The 17,837-nt window shown below is 37.0% G+C and overlaps 1 protein-coding gene across 2 annotated transcripts in view; it reads left to right on the top strand.

Moving 5' to 3' along the window:
- Positions 1-17,837, top strand: part of NTRK2 (neurotrophic receptor tyrosine kinase 2) — a 428,347-nt gene that overhangs the window by 75,150 nt on the left and 335,360 nt on the right. For both annotated transcript variants that reach the window (XM_069105060.1, XM_069105064.1), the window contains exon 5: positions 5,388-5,542. In XM_069105060.1, the coding sequence (XP_068961161.1) occupies positions 5,388-5,542 (155 nt within the window). The remainder of the gene's footprint in view (positions 1-5,387; positions 5,543-17,837) is intronic.

The raw sequence follows: 17,837 nt of genomic DNA, 5'->3' as shown, positions 1-17,837 counted from the left end.
TTGTGACCTGTTTCCACAAATAAATAATGCCACCTATAAAGTGAATGCTTGGAAGCAAGTCTGTCTCTAGATTCATGTCTCAGATGACAATGGTCTGAGATTCTAGCCTCATCTATGAAGATGCATTTGGGGTTGGGAAGGGGGAAGTGCATAGTTCCTTTGAAACTACTTCATGGATCCATGATTCTATGATATTCCCTTCCCCCTCTGCTTCTCCAATGACAGATTACAAAACCTGATCCAGTGCTGTTTTTGTCCATATTGAATGAACTAGAGACCTTTCTTTCTCTTTAGTATCTTGGGGGACACATACTTATGTGGCACTTGGGGTTGTAACCTCCTCCCCATTCTTACTATATGAATGAGTGAAAAAGCATTTATTAAGTGTTAGCCATTGGACTAAGTGATGGGTATGCAAAGATTATGAAACAGATGGTCCCTGCTCTCAAGCAGCTTCCATTCTGATGGGAGAAGACAATACATGTAGTAAAAACCAAGGAAAGGAGTTTTGTTCTGGAGAAGTGGAAAGGGGATTGGGTCTCAGGTCTATTATGGAGTATGCTAATCTATGTGGAAAGGAGCAGGACACCTGGGGCACATAGACAGCCAAGTGTCCTTGATGGCTGGATGGATAGGAAAAAAAAGCTGAGGCATAGGCTGTTGTGTGGATCAGCCAGTATATAGGGTGGGCTAAGTGGGCTAATTTGATCATGCATAGTCACCAAATAACTTGAATAGCCCCAGGGGTGGGAACTCCAAAAATCAATAGAGTGACTTCCCTAGGAACTGGGGCATGGACTCAGGAGTACCTTGGGTATGGAGGTCTAAATCCAAAGTCTGGTGTGAAGGGTTCTGGTGCAGGTGGGAAGGAGCAGGATGGCACGTCAGACAGATGACTGGATGGTTGGATAGACTGGGAAGCTGAAGTAGGACCTACTGTCCAAGACCAGCCAATACATATATAGTGGAGTAAGTGGGCTAGTTTGCTGGCAGGCAGTCATTAGATAACTGTTGATTCGCCTTCCTTTCCTGTCCTGCATATTCTCAGTATTATTTTTTATGTCACTTGTGGTATGCAAGTTATTGATGGTGACAAAATACAGTATACTTTTGCCCCTTGTGTTTTTTTTCATTGCTCTTTGGGTTGTCCATAATTGATGTTCCTCTTAGATCACATTCAAAAATAGTCCTTGAAAGACATTCCTGTGTCAGTTTTCTCTTCTTATTCTAAAAATTATTTGTTTCTTCTTTTTTTCAGTGAATAATTTTGACATGTAAATAAAAATTGAAGACTCCATAATGAGTTACCTATTCAAACAGACTTATTTCTTTCATATAGGAATTGATGACTGTGTACTTAAGAACATCTAATGTTTTGTCTAGACCATACTATATGGTGAATCTACTCAAGGAAAAAAGAGAGAAAAGTCTATCGTCTTTTGGGCTTTTTTAGAATATCAAATAATAATCTCAGTCTATTGATAATTCTATGCTGAGGTTGAGGTAGACTGAATTGTTTCCTTATTTTTTTTTGCCATGGAATACCTGAATAACTTTTCTATGTAAAATGGTAGTAAAAACAAATATGGTATTGACTAATGAGATAAAATTGAAGAACTCTGAATTCTTTGAAAGAGAGATAGGAAGCAAATGCAAAATATCCTCATTATTACTCATGGTGTACTCCAAAGATCGTAGATTTATTAATGACTTGGAAGAGACTTTAGAGGCCATCTAGTCTGGCTTTCTCATTTTATAGAGTAGGAAACTGAGACCCAGCGGGGTGACCTGACTTGTCCAATGTCATACAGATAATAAGAAAAAATGGCTTACTTATATTGCTTTCAAGCTTGCAAAATCTTCCAAATGCAGTCTCTCATTTGATCTTTATGACAACTCTATCAAGTAGATGCTCCATGTTTACAGTTGAGTAAACAGGCTTGAAGAGCTAAAGTAATTTGCCCAGAGCAAGTAAGAGGCTAAGATAGGATTTGAACCCAGATCATCCTGACTCCAAAGCTAGCACTCCTGCCCTGCTGCCCATCCCCATCTTGGTATAGATATGCTTCTCTTTTGAAGGTCTTGGGGAGGGAGGAAAAGAGATATCTCCCCAAATCAAATAATTATTCCTTGTGTTTAGCTGTTTAAAACATTATGTGATAGATTGTGTGGATTGTATAACCTTTCAGGCCATAATGGTGTTTTATTTACTCTTTTTGCATTGCTATTGGGGGAAAGGGGAAGTAGCCAAGGAAAAAAAATAACAACACAAAACCACAAGAAAAATCTTTAACTGCTTATTTACAATCCTCAGTGGTCTATTTAAAATGAATCCCATTTATGGTAATGTGACTTTAAATGAGGCCATTTTAAACAGTTACTTTGGAGCTGTCTGACATTAACCACAGGGCTACAGACTTGGGTGAAGAGTAGGGCTTGGCCCAAGAATCTTCATTCACAATAGTGGCTTTTAGATTGGGTAATAAGAAGCTCAGGGCTCCCTAGAGGCATCTTCAAAGTTTTGCTTTTTTTTTCTCTTTCAAGAAAATGTGGTCCTTTTGGTGATATTTCATTTGCATTTGTTAAACCCCCTTTCAGTCTCTCCTATATTTAGATAGCTATGGATCAAGGTTCCAGGTATGAAGACAATTCAACTCTATTTAACTAGTATTGATGGAATACCTTCTAGGGACTCCTATGCATGACTTTTGGGCTGAGGACACAAAGATTCAAATGAAATACCCCCTCATCTGAGGGAGCTAACTTTCTGCTGGAGCCAGGGTAAAGGCCTGTCATAACTTTAACAAGTTTTTGACTGTCACCTACTTGACAAAATAACACAAAGGATTCCTTTGCATTATGATTATGATCAAAATCCTGGAGAAATAAAGGAAAAAATAGTGAATACAATTGAAGGGGCTAAGATAACCTAGGATAAGAATGCCCTGAAGTGTGCACTGCATGGAGTAGGGGCAGAAATGAATAGTGGGAAAAAATTTCCCATCCCCCAGAATTGTTGTTATTGAATTGCCCTTGAAGCAGTAATTCCCCTCAATATTTTTTCATATTAAAATGTGACCTTTAATTGTAAAAAACTATTCTCTGTAACTATTATCATCTCAACCTCCATAGACCACTTGGTTCAGATCTATATGAGTATGATATAAACTATATAGAGGTTATTTGAACAACAGAATAGAACAAATTCAAGTGCCTCTTTCATCTTATCTTCAAGGTTAACCCCATCCTTCTTGGGGACCTTGGAATTATCACAGTTAAGTGTCAGTACACTTTGCAAGCACTATCATTGGGGTAGTACTCACTCTAATGAGATTTCCCCCAATTTTAACTAAGTCCTTTCATTTATCCTCCTTCAGTTGTTTTGTTCTTAAGTTTCCCTCAAGATTCTGTCTGTTCACTTTATCACCAATTGATTCCTCTTTCTCCTTTTCATCTTTTCTTAAGTCATTGCCAATCCTTCCTCCTTTCTTCTGAGAACATTCTCTGAGTTCTTATACATTGTTACACTGACTCCCCAGATACAATCATCTTTCTTTCTCTTTCTTACTAGTGACACTTTCTATACCATTATGACTCTTTTGCCACAGAGGAAGGACACTCACTGTTGGTGTAGTGGATAGAGTGCTGGGTCTGGAGTCGGCAAGACCTGAGGTCAAATCCAGGCTCAGATATTTACTAGCTATGTGACCCTAGGCACCTCTCTTAACCTCCTTGCTTTAAAATGGGGATAATAACAACACCTACCGGGTTGTGGTGAAGATCAAATGAAGCAATATTTGTAAAACCTCTAAGCTTATTATGGCATACAATGAGAGCTGTATAAAGGCTTATTCCCTTCCTTTTCTTTTCGTGAATATGGGTGCACCTTTAGAGAGAGTTCTCTGGAACTTGTTTTTAGAAAATGCTGCATTTACTAGATATACAGTCCTCCATCAACTGGACCTGCTTTCTCCCAAATGCATATTCTGTCAATTTCTGTTAGAGCCCCTCTGACCTGGATTTGGCTTCAGTGCTTCTAGTTTTGAATCCTGGCTCTTCTGCTTACTGCCTATGTGACCTTTGATAAGTTACTCAACCTCTCTGCACCTCAGTTTCCCAGTCTGTCAAATGAGGAGGTTGGACTGGTTAACTGCAAAAATCCTTTCCTGCTCTAAATCTGTGACCCAATGGTCTTGTTTGTTAGGTCGTCGCCTTTTCTTCCTGAAATTCCTTCTAATTCCTTCGTACTGGTCTTCCCATTTCTTTAAAAGATCCATCTCAAGACTCATCTGTCTCAAGAAAACTCACACATTGAACCCGCATTCCCTACCCCATCTTCTGTAGGGTCTATAGGACTTACAGTTGTTGTTTGTGGTAAAAGAGAACTTGGAGATCACTTTGACCTCTCGTTTTATAGATGAGGAAACTGAAGCATGGAGAGGCAGTGACTTTCCCACATTCACAGAGGTGGGGTAGTGGCCAGGCTAGGACTAGAGCTTTCATTTCCCTTCATTCTGTATAGATTATAACATTTGATCTGTAACTTGGTTTCCATGGTCTATTTTCTCATATATTTGATTTGTTTCCCCATATAATCAATCAATCAACATTTATTAATTACTTATTACATGCCAGGTATGCTTAGCACCAAGGACACAAAGAGAGGCATAAACAGTACCTGCCCTCAAGGGGATTACATTCTAATAGGACATATGCATTTGTAAAGTACTCTATGATAGACAACAGCATATCTAGTTTGATGTTTTTTTTACAGTAAATAATTAATAAATATGTATCGATTGGATGAATAAACTCTAGTGATTGCTTTCAATTTTTTCCATGCTATATTTTTCTCTGACTCCCTTACATTAGGTGACTGTGGGACTACATATTTTGAAAAACAAGGTAATTGGGTGATAGAAACTTAGATTAATATCACATAAATACGTATAGTCTGCAAATTCTGTTACATTCTAAATTTAGAAAAATTCAACAGACATATATGATAAAAATACAACAGTAATGTTTGTTAGTTACTTAAGTTTCATAGTTTTCTCTGACTTCAGTTTTCACGTGAGTTTTTTATGTTGTTTGCTATAATTTTTAGTATGTAGAAGTGGGATAGATATTTTCACTATATGTTTTATATTGATTTCCTACAAGATAGAATGCTTAAAACACTGAAGTTTGGTAATTATTAGGTGGAATATTTTGTATTTTTAAAATTTCCTAAACATTTAGATTTAATTCTTTCTATGATATCCAGACTTCCTTTATTCTAAAAATTACTGACAAGGAAAAACAATATAACTTAATAAAGCTCACAGTGTTTTGTGAATGGTGGTGCAGATAAAACAAAACTCGATATTTCCTTTTTCTTCATTTAGTACTCTACTAGGCAATCCATTGAAGTGCTCTTGTGACATCCTCTGGATCAAGACATTCCAAGAGACTAAATCCAATTCAGAGACACAGGATTTATACTGCACAAATGAGAACAACCAGAAGATTGCTCTGAAAGACCTAAGGATACCTAACTGCGGTAATTAAACTTTCTGTCCAGTGCTTGTTCAAGTTGCCTTTCATTTGGGCTTAGCTACTTTGGATATGAGAAGGAAGGAAAACATCTTTCATTATTGCAATTAAAAAATGTATAGAGTGCGATGTTTAAGCATTACTGATGTCATATAGAGAAATTACCTAGCATCAACATAGCCAGGCATTTAATATGGACAAAAAACAATAGTGATGTTAGTGTAACGTCATGTCTAGAGAACACTGGGTGGCAGAAGGAATAGCATGGGTGAAGAAAATTCAGTCCAATCTGGGCACTCAGACTTGAGAATTGTGCTTGATGACTCGTGTCCGACTGATAGGATATGGTGCCTACATAAATCGCCTCTTGTAAGTGCCAAGTTTATTTTTCACTTAGGTGACCTTAAATCTTCTATTCCAGGAATTCAGCTTCCATTTAAATAACCAGAAAAGAATGCCTTCCTCCTATTTCTCTTCTCCCACACCTCAATAGTTTACAGGCGTGGGGAACCTGCAGCCTCAAGGCCACATATGAACCTCTATTTCCTCAAATTCTTCCCTTTTACTGAATCCATGTTTCACAGAACAAGTCCCATTAATAAAAGAATTTGTTTTGTAAAACTTGGATTCAGTCAGAAAGCTGCACCTGAGGACCTAGAAGGCCACATGTGACCTCAAAGCTGCAGGTTCCCCACCCCTGGTAAAAACCAGGGGTCTTTAAAGGAAGTCCAGTTAAACCAATACATGCAGAAGCTGAACACACAAGGCTTGCACATCCACATATGTGTCATTTTATTCTAGCATTCTTGAAGAACAAATATCTATTGAGCATTATGGTATGTTATATGGAAATCAGGCTCCCTTGCCTTCAAAAATCTGTAGAGAAGGAGAAGAGTCTCAAGGGAGTATTCCATTAAAAACAATCAATACCTTTGAGTATTTCAAGGATATAGCTTTAAAAAATTAAACAATTTAATGTAGGTTATATTTTTTTTACATGTAAGGATTTTGTATTCTAAGGGAACTTGTATATTTATAAACTCCTGTGGAGTGTTCAAGGTAGAGTATGAGTAAGACCGTCTACTAGGTATCTTAGGAAATAGAGAAGAATTTAAGAAATGGACTTTGCCCATGAAGAGCTTCCAAAATCAGTTGAGGAAATAAATAACAAACATTTAATTCTTTGTTTTTTTTAATCAAGTACAGGGGGTTTTATTCACTTTTGTGTCATGAACTCCTTTGGCAATCTGGTGAACCCCTCTCAAAACAGAGTTTTTAAATAATTGAAAGAAATGTTAAATTTCAACTAGAGGTCAGAGAAAAAAAATGTGATTTTCCCTCCCATCTAAGCTCCCAGACGTTCTGAAGGCCATGGACCACAGGTTAAAGCTCCTATCCTAGAGTTTGGAGAGAAATTGTATTTTAAAATAAAGCTAGCATTGTATGTTTATGTCCAGGGGTTAGTTAATCTATGAGACTGTAATCAAAACCAAAGGAGGGAATGGTTTTTCTCTAAAGGGACTTGAGAAGAGAACCCTGGGAGATTCCTGTAGGCTTTTCTGCCAGAGATTGAAGACAAAGGGTTGACACATGGTAACGTGCAGGGGTACCTCCCTCTAATGGGAAGAGTGGGCATTGTTTATCCTGGCAATTTGCCTCAGCTTTCTTTAATTTTTAACAGCTTATTTTCTGACTCATACCTCAGTGGTTACTCTCTCCTATGATGAACTGTGAAGGGAAGTTGCCTAAAAGTTTGACAAGTTCAGTGTTGTGTCAGCTGGCTTTTTAGTCAGCTACCCCAATTCCTACAGATCTGGTGACCACTTTTGCTATGGGCACTTCTGAAGGAAAAGAGGGAGGGAATTTGAATTCTATCCCGTTTCCTGAGATGTCGCATTATATAGTAACAGAGTTACATTTATGTAGCAAGTTACAGTTAGAAAGGTCTTCACAAACATGGCCCTCACATTTGATCCTCACACTGATCCTACAAGGTTGGTGGTGAAAAAGTCTCTCTCTCTTGGGTAGATGAGAAAACTCAGGTTCATTCTCAAACCTGTCTTCTCTGACCCACCCAACCTCCTTTTTGCCCATTTTGCCCCAGGTTCACACTATTTCATTTTAGCCTTGAAGGTGGTGAATATGTTTGTATGATTGTCCTTAATGTTTATTATTACAGAGGTCATTTTGTTACAGAGAAGGGAATTGCTAAATACCCCCAACAAATCTTTCTCTCCTATTTTCAAAAAGCTCCAGGGCAGGAGAAGGAGCTCAGGGGAGGATTCCAGTGAATGCATTTAAAATCCTAGAATATCTCAGGATATTACTAAAAAATTAATAATTTAAGGTAATTGTTCTCAAAATGTGATCTGGGGATATGTAGGACTCCTTGAGAGGCTTTCAGGGGGTCTGTGAGGCCAAAATTATTTTCATCATAATACCAATTCTAATTTCAAATAATGGAAAATAACAATAGATATCACTCATAAACAAAAGTTCTTTGGAGTCTTCAGTAATTTTTAAGAATGTCAAGGGATCTTGAGATTGAAAAAGTTTGTGAACTGCTTATTTAGGGTCATAGATTTGAAAGAAAAGATTTCCATTTCATTAATTAGCAAATAATGACACATACCACATGGGTACTCTGTATGTGGAAATGAAATGCTCAACCCCTTAAACGCACACTTGACACATATCCAGTCTCAATAGGAATATGCATTTTGAGTTATCAGTGAAAATGTGATGCTGTTTGATGGAAGGGTAAAATGAGAGAGTGATGGACTTTGAAGAAGACTGGGTTCAAGTTTCACCTCTGACACACTAACTATGTGACCCTGGGGCAAGTCATGGAGTTTCACTTTCCTCACCTGTGAAAAAGGGGCTCTTTACCATCTGTAGTACCTGCTTTTGAGAGTTTCTGTGAAGCTTAAATGAGACAAAATGTATAAAGTGTCTTGCAAGCTTTAAAGCACTGTTGAAATGTGAGCTGTTATTATTAGCATTCACATTTATACAGAAGTAATGCCAGTGTTCACAATTGTCAGAGGGAAACTCTATAAAACTTAATGTACTGTGTGATTTGGCAGGCTCTTTTGTCTGCCTAGTGTCTGGGTGTTCTAGGTCTTATTTTGTGTTTCTATTCTTCATTTAGCTTTATCGGTTCCAGCTTTGGTACTATAAAAAGAGACCATACAAATTGGCCAGTGGTTACTTGTAGTGTGTGCATTTAAATTTTATTTACTAAACTTTTATGCTGAGGAAATCAGACATTAACATGCAGGAAATTTCCAGTTAGATTACAGAGGTGGATCCCAGAGCAGTTCTATCTAGCTCGGCATTTTGCACATTTGTAACTCTTTAAACTGCACCAAGGATCTGTTTTGCAGTGTGTCGCCCAGATTCTGTTTGTCTTTCTGTCTTGTAGTGGAAACTTTTCTTCTAACATTTACTCTAAAGTCTTTCATCATGGCAAAATCAAGTATTTTGCTTTCTTTGTATTTGTCCTTATAACTAGTTTTTCACAAGTATATATTTTTTAAATTTCCAATTTAAATATTAATTTTTAAAATTAATTTCATTTTCCAATGAACAAAAATCAATTTTCTTTCTCACTTCCTCCATTAGGGAAGAAAAAGAAAAAAGAGTGGGGCCGGTAGGTGGCTCAGTGAATAGAGCACCGGCCCTGGAGTCAGGAGGACCTGAGTTAAAATCTGGCCTCAGACACTTAACACAAAAACTAGTTGTGTTACCTTGGGCAAGTCACTTAACCCCAATTGCCCTCCAAAAAGCAAAAAAAAAAAATAATAAAAGAAAAAAAAAAAGAAAAAGTCATTATTAAAGCGTGCATAGTTAAACAAAACAAATGCCCTCATCAATAATCTGGAACCATGAGTGATCATTCTGTTGATCAGAGATCTTAGTTTAAAGTGGTTGTTTTTTTTACATTGTTCTTATTATTGTATAAATTATTCTACTGGTTCTACTCACTTCAATCTGTTTCAGTTCATGCAAGTCTTCCAAAGTTTCTCTGAAAATATTCCCTTTATCATTTCTCATAGCACAATAGTATTCCATTGCATTTATCTACCATAATATATTTAGTCATTCCCTAAATGATAGACACCCCTCTAATTTTCAATTCTTTGCTACTACAAAAAAGAAATGCTATAAATATTTATGTACATATTGGCCCTTTTCCACTTCCTTTGCCCTCTTTGGTGTCTAGATTTAGTAATGGTATTGCTGAGTTAAAGGGCATGCACAATTTAACCATTTAGTAACCATTTAGTGCATATTTCCAAATTACTTTACAGAATAGTTATACCAATTCACAGTTCTACCAACCTCCCTCATTTGTCATTCTCTTTGTGGTGTGTGTGTGTGTGTGTGTGTGTGTGTGTGTGTGTGTGAACTTTTCCAAAATGATGGGAGTAAAGAGGGAATTCAAGGTTCCTTCAATTTGCATCTTTCTAATTAATAGTGAGTTGGGACATTTTTTATGGCTACTGAAAGCTTGAATTTCTTTGAAAACTTCCAGTTCATACTCTTTGAACATTTGTCAATTATGAAATGGCTCTCATTCTTCTAGATTTGAATAGTTTCATTATATATCTTAGAAATGAGACCCTTCTTAGTGAAACTCACTGCAAAGATTTGTTTCCATCACCTGATTGCCTTATAATTTTTGCTGCCTGGGTTTTGTGTGTACAAAAACTTTTTAAAGTTATATAAAATTGCCCATTTATATTCTGGGATCCTTGCTACCCCTTGTTTGATCATGAGCTCTTCTCCTAGCCATAGATCTGAAAGGCAGTTTCTCACTTGCGCCTCTGATGAAGATTGGCTGCTTGATCCAGAGCAAGCCATAAACTTTCAGTGCTCCAGTCCACTTTCTATAACCATAAGTTATAGGAAGGTGCCGGCTTACATTAGTCGATGGAATTTCCTCATTGGGAAGTTCACAATATTAGTGAAAGTATCAGTCCTTATCTCTGTCCCCATACAGAATGAATATCAAAATAATAATAGCTGATATTTATGTAGTACTGTGTTAAAAGCACAGGCACTATGTTAAGCACTCTACAATTATTATCTCATTTGATCCTTATAATAACCTTACAAAGGTAGGTGCTGCTATTATCCCCATTTTACAGATGAGGAAATTGAGGCAAACTGAAGTAAAATGACTTGCTGGAGGTTAAGTGCCTGAGGCTGGATTTGAATTCTAGTCTTTCTGACTCCAGAAACAGTATCTATTCACTGTGCTGCCTAGCTGCCTCTACAAGGTAGTTTGGGGAGTAAAGGCATTGGTAGCTGAGGGGACAAGGAAAGGCTTTATGTAGAAAGTGGCACTTGAGTTAAGTTTTGAAAGAAATCAGGGATTCTGAATCAAACATTCATATTCCTTCCTCAGGATTATTCAGGAATTTACCATTCCCCCCTTAAGTCCTAACTAGCTTTCCATATTTGTTATCATCGAATTTTTAGAGTCTATTACAAGTCTCTTCTTTTCATTTTTTTTAATGCCCTTTAGAGACTGAGGGGAGATTTAAACAGTGCCATTCCCATTAGTAGCAGTCAAAAACACCTAGAATACTTTTAAGTATCTGTCTCTCACAGAGAATTGCTGTAAATTTATCCCTGCAGAGAAACATGTTGTGGTGTGTTTCCCCACAAGGCACTTATGAATCTTTTTAAAAAAAAAACTTTATTAATCATAAAACAACAAAACACATTACTATAAAATTTCTATGTTATTTGAAATAATGGGCAGCTGTGAACACTGGTTTCCAGGATTTTCAATGAATCAAACAGGTTTCTTTTTTTTCCTTAAAGAGTGAAAAAAAATATTTTTTATTCCTAAGACTGCAATGAGAGAATAAATAATTACAAATCCATAGTGAAACAGAATGATTCTCTGTTTCTTCCAGTTTGTTTAATGGAGATGTTTATTAGATAGTGTATTTGTGAAATAGCTCACTCAGGGTTTCGTTTAAGTATGTATCAGAAGGAAATCTTCACATAAAAAATAAAGCCTCTTTATACTTTTTGAGGGGCAGCTAGGTGGTGCTGGGCCTGGATTTAGGAAGACATAAATTCAAATCTGTCCTCAGATACTTGCTAGCTGAGTGACCCTAGGCAAGTCACTTAACTTTTGTTTGCTTTGGTTTCCTTAATTATAAAATGGGGATCATATTCTCCCAGGGCTGTTGTGAGGATCAAATGAGGTGATATTTATAAAGTACTTAGCTCCAGTGCCTGATACATAATAGGCACTTAATAAATGCTTGTTTCCTCCCTCCCTCCCTCCCTTCCTTCCTTCCTTCCTTCCTTCCTTCCTTCCTCCCTTCCTTCCTCCCTCCCTTCGTCCCCTCCTTCCTTCTTTCCTTCCTTCCTTCCTTCCTAATTCCCCCATGGACTTCCACCTAGAGGAAGGCTTCATTGGGCAATATAATGTACAAAATGATGTTATCTGAAGTGAAGTTTACAAATATATTTAAGAAGGTCATTAATCTTCCACATGGAGTAACTATTCTGGAATCAAAACAACCTTTAGTAAAAATACATTTTATACTCAATTGAATTATACCCTATATTATAATAGCCCCACAGTAACTATAAAGTTGCTATTCAGTGGGTGGGTACAGCTTCAACAGTTATTTTTTAAACAACAAACAGCCTCTTGAGAAAAGTCAGCTATAAATTCAATTTAGCCTCTCTATTGTTTATATCACATTCCTTAAACTTTATAGTGTTTAGGGATTGAACCTCCACAAGCTATATGCACACATGCATCCATTAATGATAGCAGAAGTTTATTCACAGGTGCATAATAAGCAAGAGAGTTTCCCTTGGGTTACATGCATTTTTCAAACTTAGTTTTAAAGTCTAACTTTTACCATAAACTGTGCTTGACAATACAACTTGATAACTTTATTTGTTGCTCCTTCTCCCCTTCTCTCTCTCTCTCTCTCTCTCTCTCTCTCTCTCTCTCTCTCTCTCTCTCTCTCACCCTCTCTCTCTCTCTCTCTCTCTCTCTCTCTCTCTCTCTCTCTCTCTCTCTCTCCTGCATTTCTATTCCTCCTTTGCTCTCTCTTATTCTTTCTGACTTTTTTTTATCTTCCCTTCCCCTCATCTCTTTCTCAATCTGATTTTCATCACTGTAAGGAACTCTCAGTGTGGAAACTTGCCCCACTAATGCAGATCATCAGCATCATAGGTTCATAAGGCCTAGAGCTGGAAGGGACCTTCAGTTCACTCTTTAAGTCTCCTGTAACTTATGGTCTTAGAAATTTGCCTGGGGTCACTGAATGCTTTAAGTGACTTGCTCAGGGTCACACAGCTAATAAGTATTAGGGATGGGAGTCGAACTCAGATTATCCTAATTATTGTCCTTCCTCTGTCCCTTATGCCAATAGGTCTCATATTTTTAGTCTCAGTACTCCTTTGTTCTCTTCAAAACTGTTAAGGACCTCTACCAAAGAGTTTTTGTTTATATCAGTTATATTATCAATATTTACTATATTAGAAATTAAAACATTAGTAATATTGTGAAAATAGTTTTGACCTTTTGTGCTCTCTGAAAAGGTTTTGGGGATCTCAGGTATACTCAGACCACACTTTGAGAACCACTGCCCTATGCCAGGTTGCATTTTTCTCTTGAGCACATTCATAAAAAGATGTCATTGTTTTGTCTGGTACCAAGGAAATGGAGCTATGGCACTCTGTATTTATAGTAGACTAATGGGAAACATTATTTTGATGAATCCTTTGTGTGGAAATCTCATCAGTATAAATAATGTTGCTTTCTTGGACTCTTGGGCTGAGGATCACTTATGGTTGCTACTCAAAGAGCATGTCTATAGCAGGCAAAAAAATCCAAAAAACAAAACAAGATTATTTCCCCCACAGGCTTTTGCAGATCATTCGAAATGTGAGGCAGAAGCCACAGTCCACACATTAAACAAAGCAAACAGTTCAGGAGCTATTTTTTGCTTTTGATTACTGCTATATTTTGCTTTTGATGACCACACACCAAATAAACTGCTTTTGTTTTTATCAGCACACTCATGTTCTAAATTTTCCAGTTCAGAAGTTACTTGGCTGTTTTTTATGTCATCAAAGTAGTCACATAAGCTAAGAAGGCTCTATATAAAGTTAATAAATAGAATCAGAAAGGCAATTTGCTATATTTTTTACTTAGTCCAGGAAACACTTATCCAATCCTTTCTGTAGCCAAAGTGTTCAGCAGCCAATTTGAAATAGATCAAGCACATTCTGCCTTAATTCCTTGCAGTGGGAAGAGCCAATGGTGATAGATTTCTCTCCTGTAGGTAAATAAATGGGAGGAGATACCAAGAAGACAGAAGAGTGGTAAAGGAGGTCATGGATTTTTAATGCTTGGTCTTAATGAGAATGAAGCAAAAGATCCAAATGTTTATTTGTTTAAGTTCTTTACATCGGCTCCAACATTAGGGAGTCAGGAGATGAGACATATTATAGATAGCATTGTATAAATTATTTAAGAAATTAAAAAGCAAAGGCATTATCCAAGATACACAAAACTTCTCTTGATAATTTTCCCCATGTGGAATGAGGAGCCAACACAAAGAGAACAATCTCCCATTACTGTTTCAATAAGAGGAAAAATAAATGTAATTTGGACTTGGTATTAAATAGAGATAGGCATTGAACCTGTGATTTCATTGCTGTAGGGAACTCCCTGATGAGGAAATCTCTTCTTCTAAGGCAAATTGGCACCTTTTTGAGGTGTATAATCAGAGAGTTACCTAGAAAGTACTGAGTGATAAAGAGTTTGTCCAGAGTCACTCAGGTGTGTGTCATGGGTCAGAGTAGGTATTTGAACATAGCTCTCCCTGGTTTCAAGGCCAGATCTTTATCCACCACACCATGCTGCCTCACTTGATATTAAATACTAGGGGGAGAATTAATGTGCCACATTAATGACTAAAATTTTATGGATTATTGGGACCTCAGCTTTCCTATTGATTAAAAAAATCTACAGATATTAGAAAATCAAAACTTTCTCTCAAATAATTGAAAGAATTGGGATAGAGAAGAACAGAGTGATGTATAATCCAAAATTTTTAAAATTGTCCAAAATAACTTATAATAATTATATTATTTTATATTATAATTGTACTGAAATAATTGATAATTTGCCTTTGTAAAATGTTTACATACCTATGTTTAAATACGATACTATAATCTGATTTGGCAATTCACTTCAAACAAAATAATGGTCACATTCTGAGAAACTGAGCAGAATAGATGTCTGATCACCCCATTATTGAGACTGCTTAATTTACCCCTCACCCCCTCAATCTGCACCCCACCCTATTCCACTACATTTTGGGAACTGCTTCCTTCTTAGGTTGATGTAGATGTCCAGAATAAGTAGAAGTGCCCTCCCCTTTAAAAAATACATTTTAAGTGATATCTTTTGTTTTTTCATTGTCTAAATTTCCCTCTGTATCCTCCCTCCCCACTCCCAGAAGACCAGCCCTTATACCAAAGAATTTTTTTAAAGAAATAATACAAAGAGGAAGAAAAGGAGAATAATCAGCAAAACTGAATACATTGAAAAAAATCTGACAATACATGCAGTGGTCCACATCTGTGGACCTCCTCTCTCCTCAACCCCCTCATATAAAATGGGAACTTTTCCCCTCTACCTTTGTTTTTGTTTTTAGCAAAATTTAGCCACTAATCACTAACCCACAGTGTAGGGTAGAATGGAGGAAAAAGTATGAACACATGTGAGTATATACATAATAATGATGCAGCATACCTCAATCAAGAGAGAACTGGCCTTGAACCCAGTCACACCCAGGTTCAAGTCATGCCTCTAAGAAAGAGTGGTTCTTTGACCCTGGCCAAATCCCTTAAACTCTCAGTGTGCTAGTCAACTCTCTGTGCTAAGCACTTTTCTAATGTGATCTCATTTGATCCATTCAGCCCTGGGACATTAGACAACATCGGACACTTTAAGCTCCTCTGGGTGCTGAGTATAAATTTTGGGTATTCCTTTTCTCCTCAATCTTGCAGACGTCCATGTCCTGAATATTTTTATCCTAGCAGAGTCATACCATTTTTAGTGCCCACTCTCCTATTCCCAGGCTATAGTCTTTACTTTCCCCTAGGTAAGGAAAGTTTTTTTTTCCCCTTCAGTTCTCCAAAATCCTGTTAAGTGTTATCCTAATAACACTCCCTGGAATGGTCCCTGCTTAGGACAATGTACTGCTTCTACAGTGTTTCTTAACAGCACCCTACATGACTGTTATGGCAAGTAGAGGCAAGTAGATATCTAGTCCAGTAGCCTAATTTTATTGCAGAAACAGACACCAAGTAAAAAAGTGCCAGCGTATGTACTGTTGACTAAAGTTATCTATCTGTCTTATTATGGATCCAGGACAGAGAAAGAAGTGAATAGACCTCTTAATTTACTAGAATAGGGAACTCTGTAGTGGTGAAACTACCCCTACCGATAAAATTGGCATCTTTTCTGAAACTTAGTCTTAGAGGATACATGTCAGACTCTTGGTCATAGGTCACAAAACTCCTGGGTGCAGCCCTAACCTGATGAAAATGTAATTGGGAAATGTGTAATAAAATAGATAAAAGTGCAATACAACATAGATAGTGGTCATTTGTGATTTTCTAAGTCAATATGCTACCTATAGGGATCTGTTTCTAACTGAATTTGATACCACTGATTAGAACACTAATAGATTAAATGCCTTGTTCAGGGAGTCACCTAGACAGTGTATTATCAGAAACATGATTTAAGTGGTGGTCTTCTTGACTTTGACAAATCTCTATCTACCTATACCATACTGCCTCTCACAGGCATGATCTGAATTCCTCTAAAGAATCCTTTCTTTATATTTTCTCTTCACTACATTTAAGAGCTAGTTCAAAACTTCTTAAAGCTTTACTTGAAGTACTATCAAACTAATTCTTATAAAGGTAATCAGGAATGGTAGCTGTCAGTTAAGAAAGTGGAAAGGACTTTAATCACATTGTTTTCCAAATGAGGGAACTGAGACCAAGATTGAGTGTCTTATCCAGGGTTACACAGCTAGTATGTATCAAAGGCAGAACTGGAACCTAAGTTTTCTGGGTCCTGAAGCTGGTTCTCTATCTACTGCAGTCCATTATCTCTGATTATACTTCATCAATGGGAGAGCTGAAATATTAGATACCCACTTCATCTCTCTTCATTTTACAGATAAAGATTATTATAATAACTTGATAGTGGGATAATAAATAATGGCATTTTACAATTTTTGAACATAGATTTTTATGTATGCATATATATTTTGTTGGAGATGGAGTGGACGGTGAAGTATAATGGAAAGGGCACTGAGTTTGTAGTTAAAATACCTGGATTTCAGTTCTTTTACAGAGGAGCACCATGACATTGGGCAAACCTTTGACTCTCAATTATCTATAAAAATGGGGGTGGTAATACATGCCCTGCTTAGTTCAGGGAGCTGTGAGGAAACTCTTTCTAGATTATTGAGTGCCACGTAAATTGTTGTTACAGTTCTTTGATGTAATGAGCTCCTGGATAGTAGGGACTCTTTCGGTCTCTCTTTGCCTCCCCAGTATCTAATACAGTATCTTGCACATAGTAGGTTTTTAGTAAATATCTGTTGGGTTGGATAAGGTCTTAAAGAGAAGTATAATGTGTCAGGAAAATCCAGGGCATGAGAAAACACCAAAGTATCTATTTGTGAGGGTAGTCCGCTCTTATCTCCAGAAGTACAGTAAAATTTCATAGAGTACAATGGATGAGATCCATGGGATCATGTTATGGTGAGAGCCAAAAGCTTGGGAAGAATTGCTTGGGTTTTATTGTGTACTTGCGCCAGTTTCAAATCTTATTAGGCAAGGAAGTGGTGCCTGGCAAATTATCCATCCTGTCTTTTCTTATTAATGCCTCTCAATTCATTTTTATTGAACTAATTAAACTTAGAGTGATATTTCAAGTACATATTTTTTTTCATTACTGAATCTAAAGCCAGCACATTAATGTTGAAGATTTAGCATGAGTCAGATGCTTACTCATTTGTAGAAGACTTTTCATTTAAAAAATCTAGGCTTTGCCAACCTCGCATCAAATTTCCTTTGGAAACTGCAAGGGCAGTATGGTACAATTTTGCCATGATTAAAAATAAAACAAACAAGCCCAAAGATTCCGCTGGCCCCTTCCCATTTCCTCTCTCCCTGCCCCTCCTCCCACCAAAGGAAGCTACAGAAAAAGAAAACAAATTCCT

The sequence above is a fragment of the Petaurus breviceps genome, unplaced genomic scaffold (assembly GCF_028583685.1).
Source record: "Petaurus breviceps papuanus isolate PSGF00001 unplaced genomic scaffold, PetGlider_PUasm1.0 138, whole genome shotgun sequence".
Taxonomy (NCBI): Eukaryota; Metazoa; Chordata; class Mammalia; order Diprotodontia; family Petauridae; genus Petaurus; species Petaurus breviceps.
This window is presented reverse-complemented; position numbering and strand designations above follow the sequence as displayed.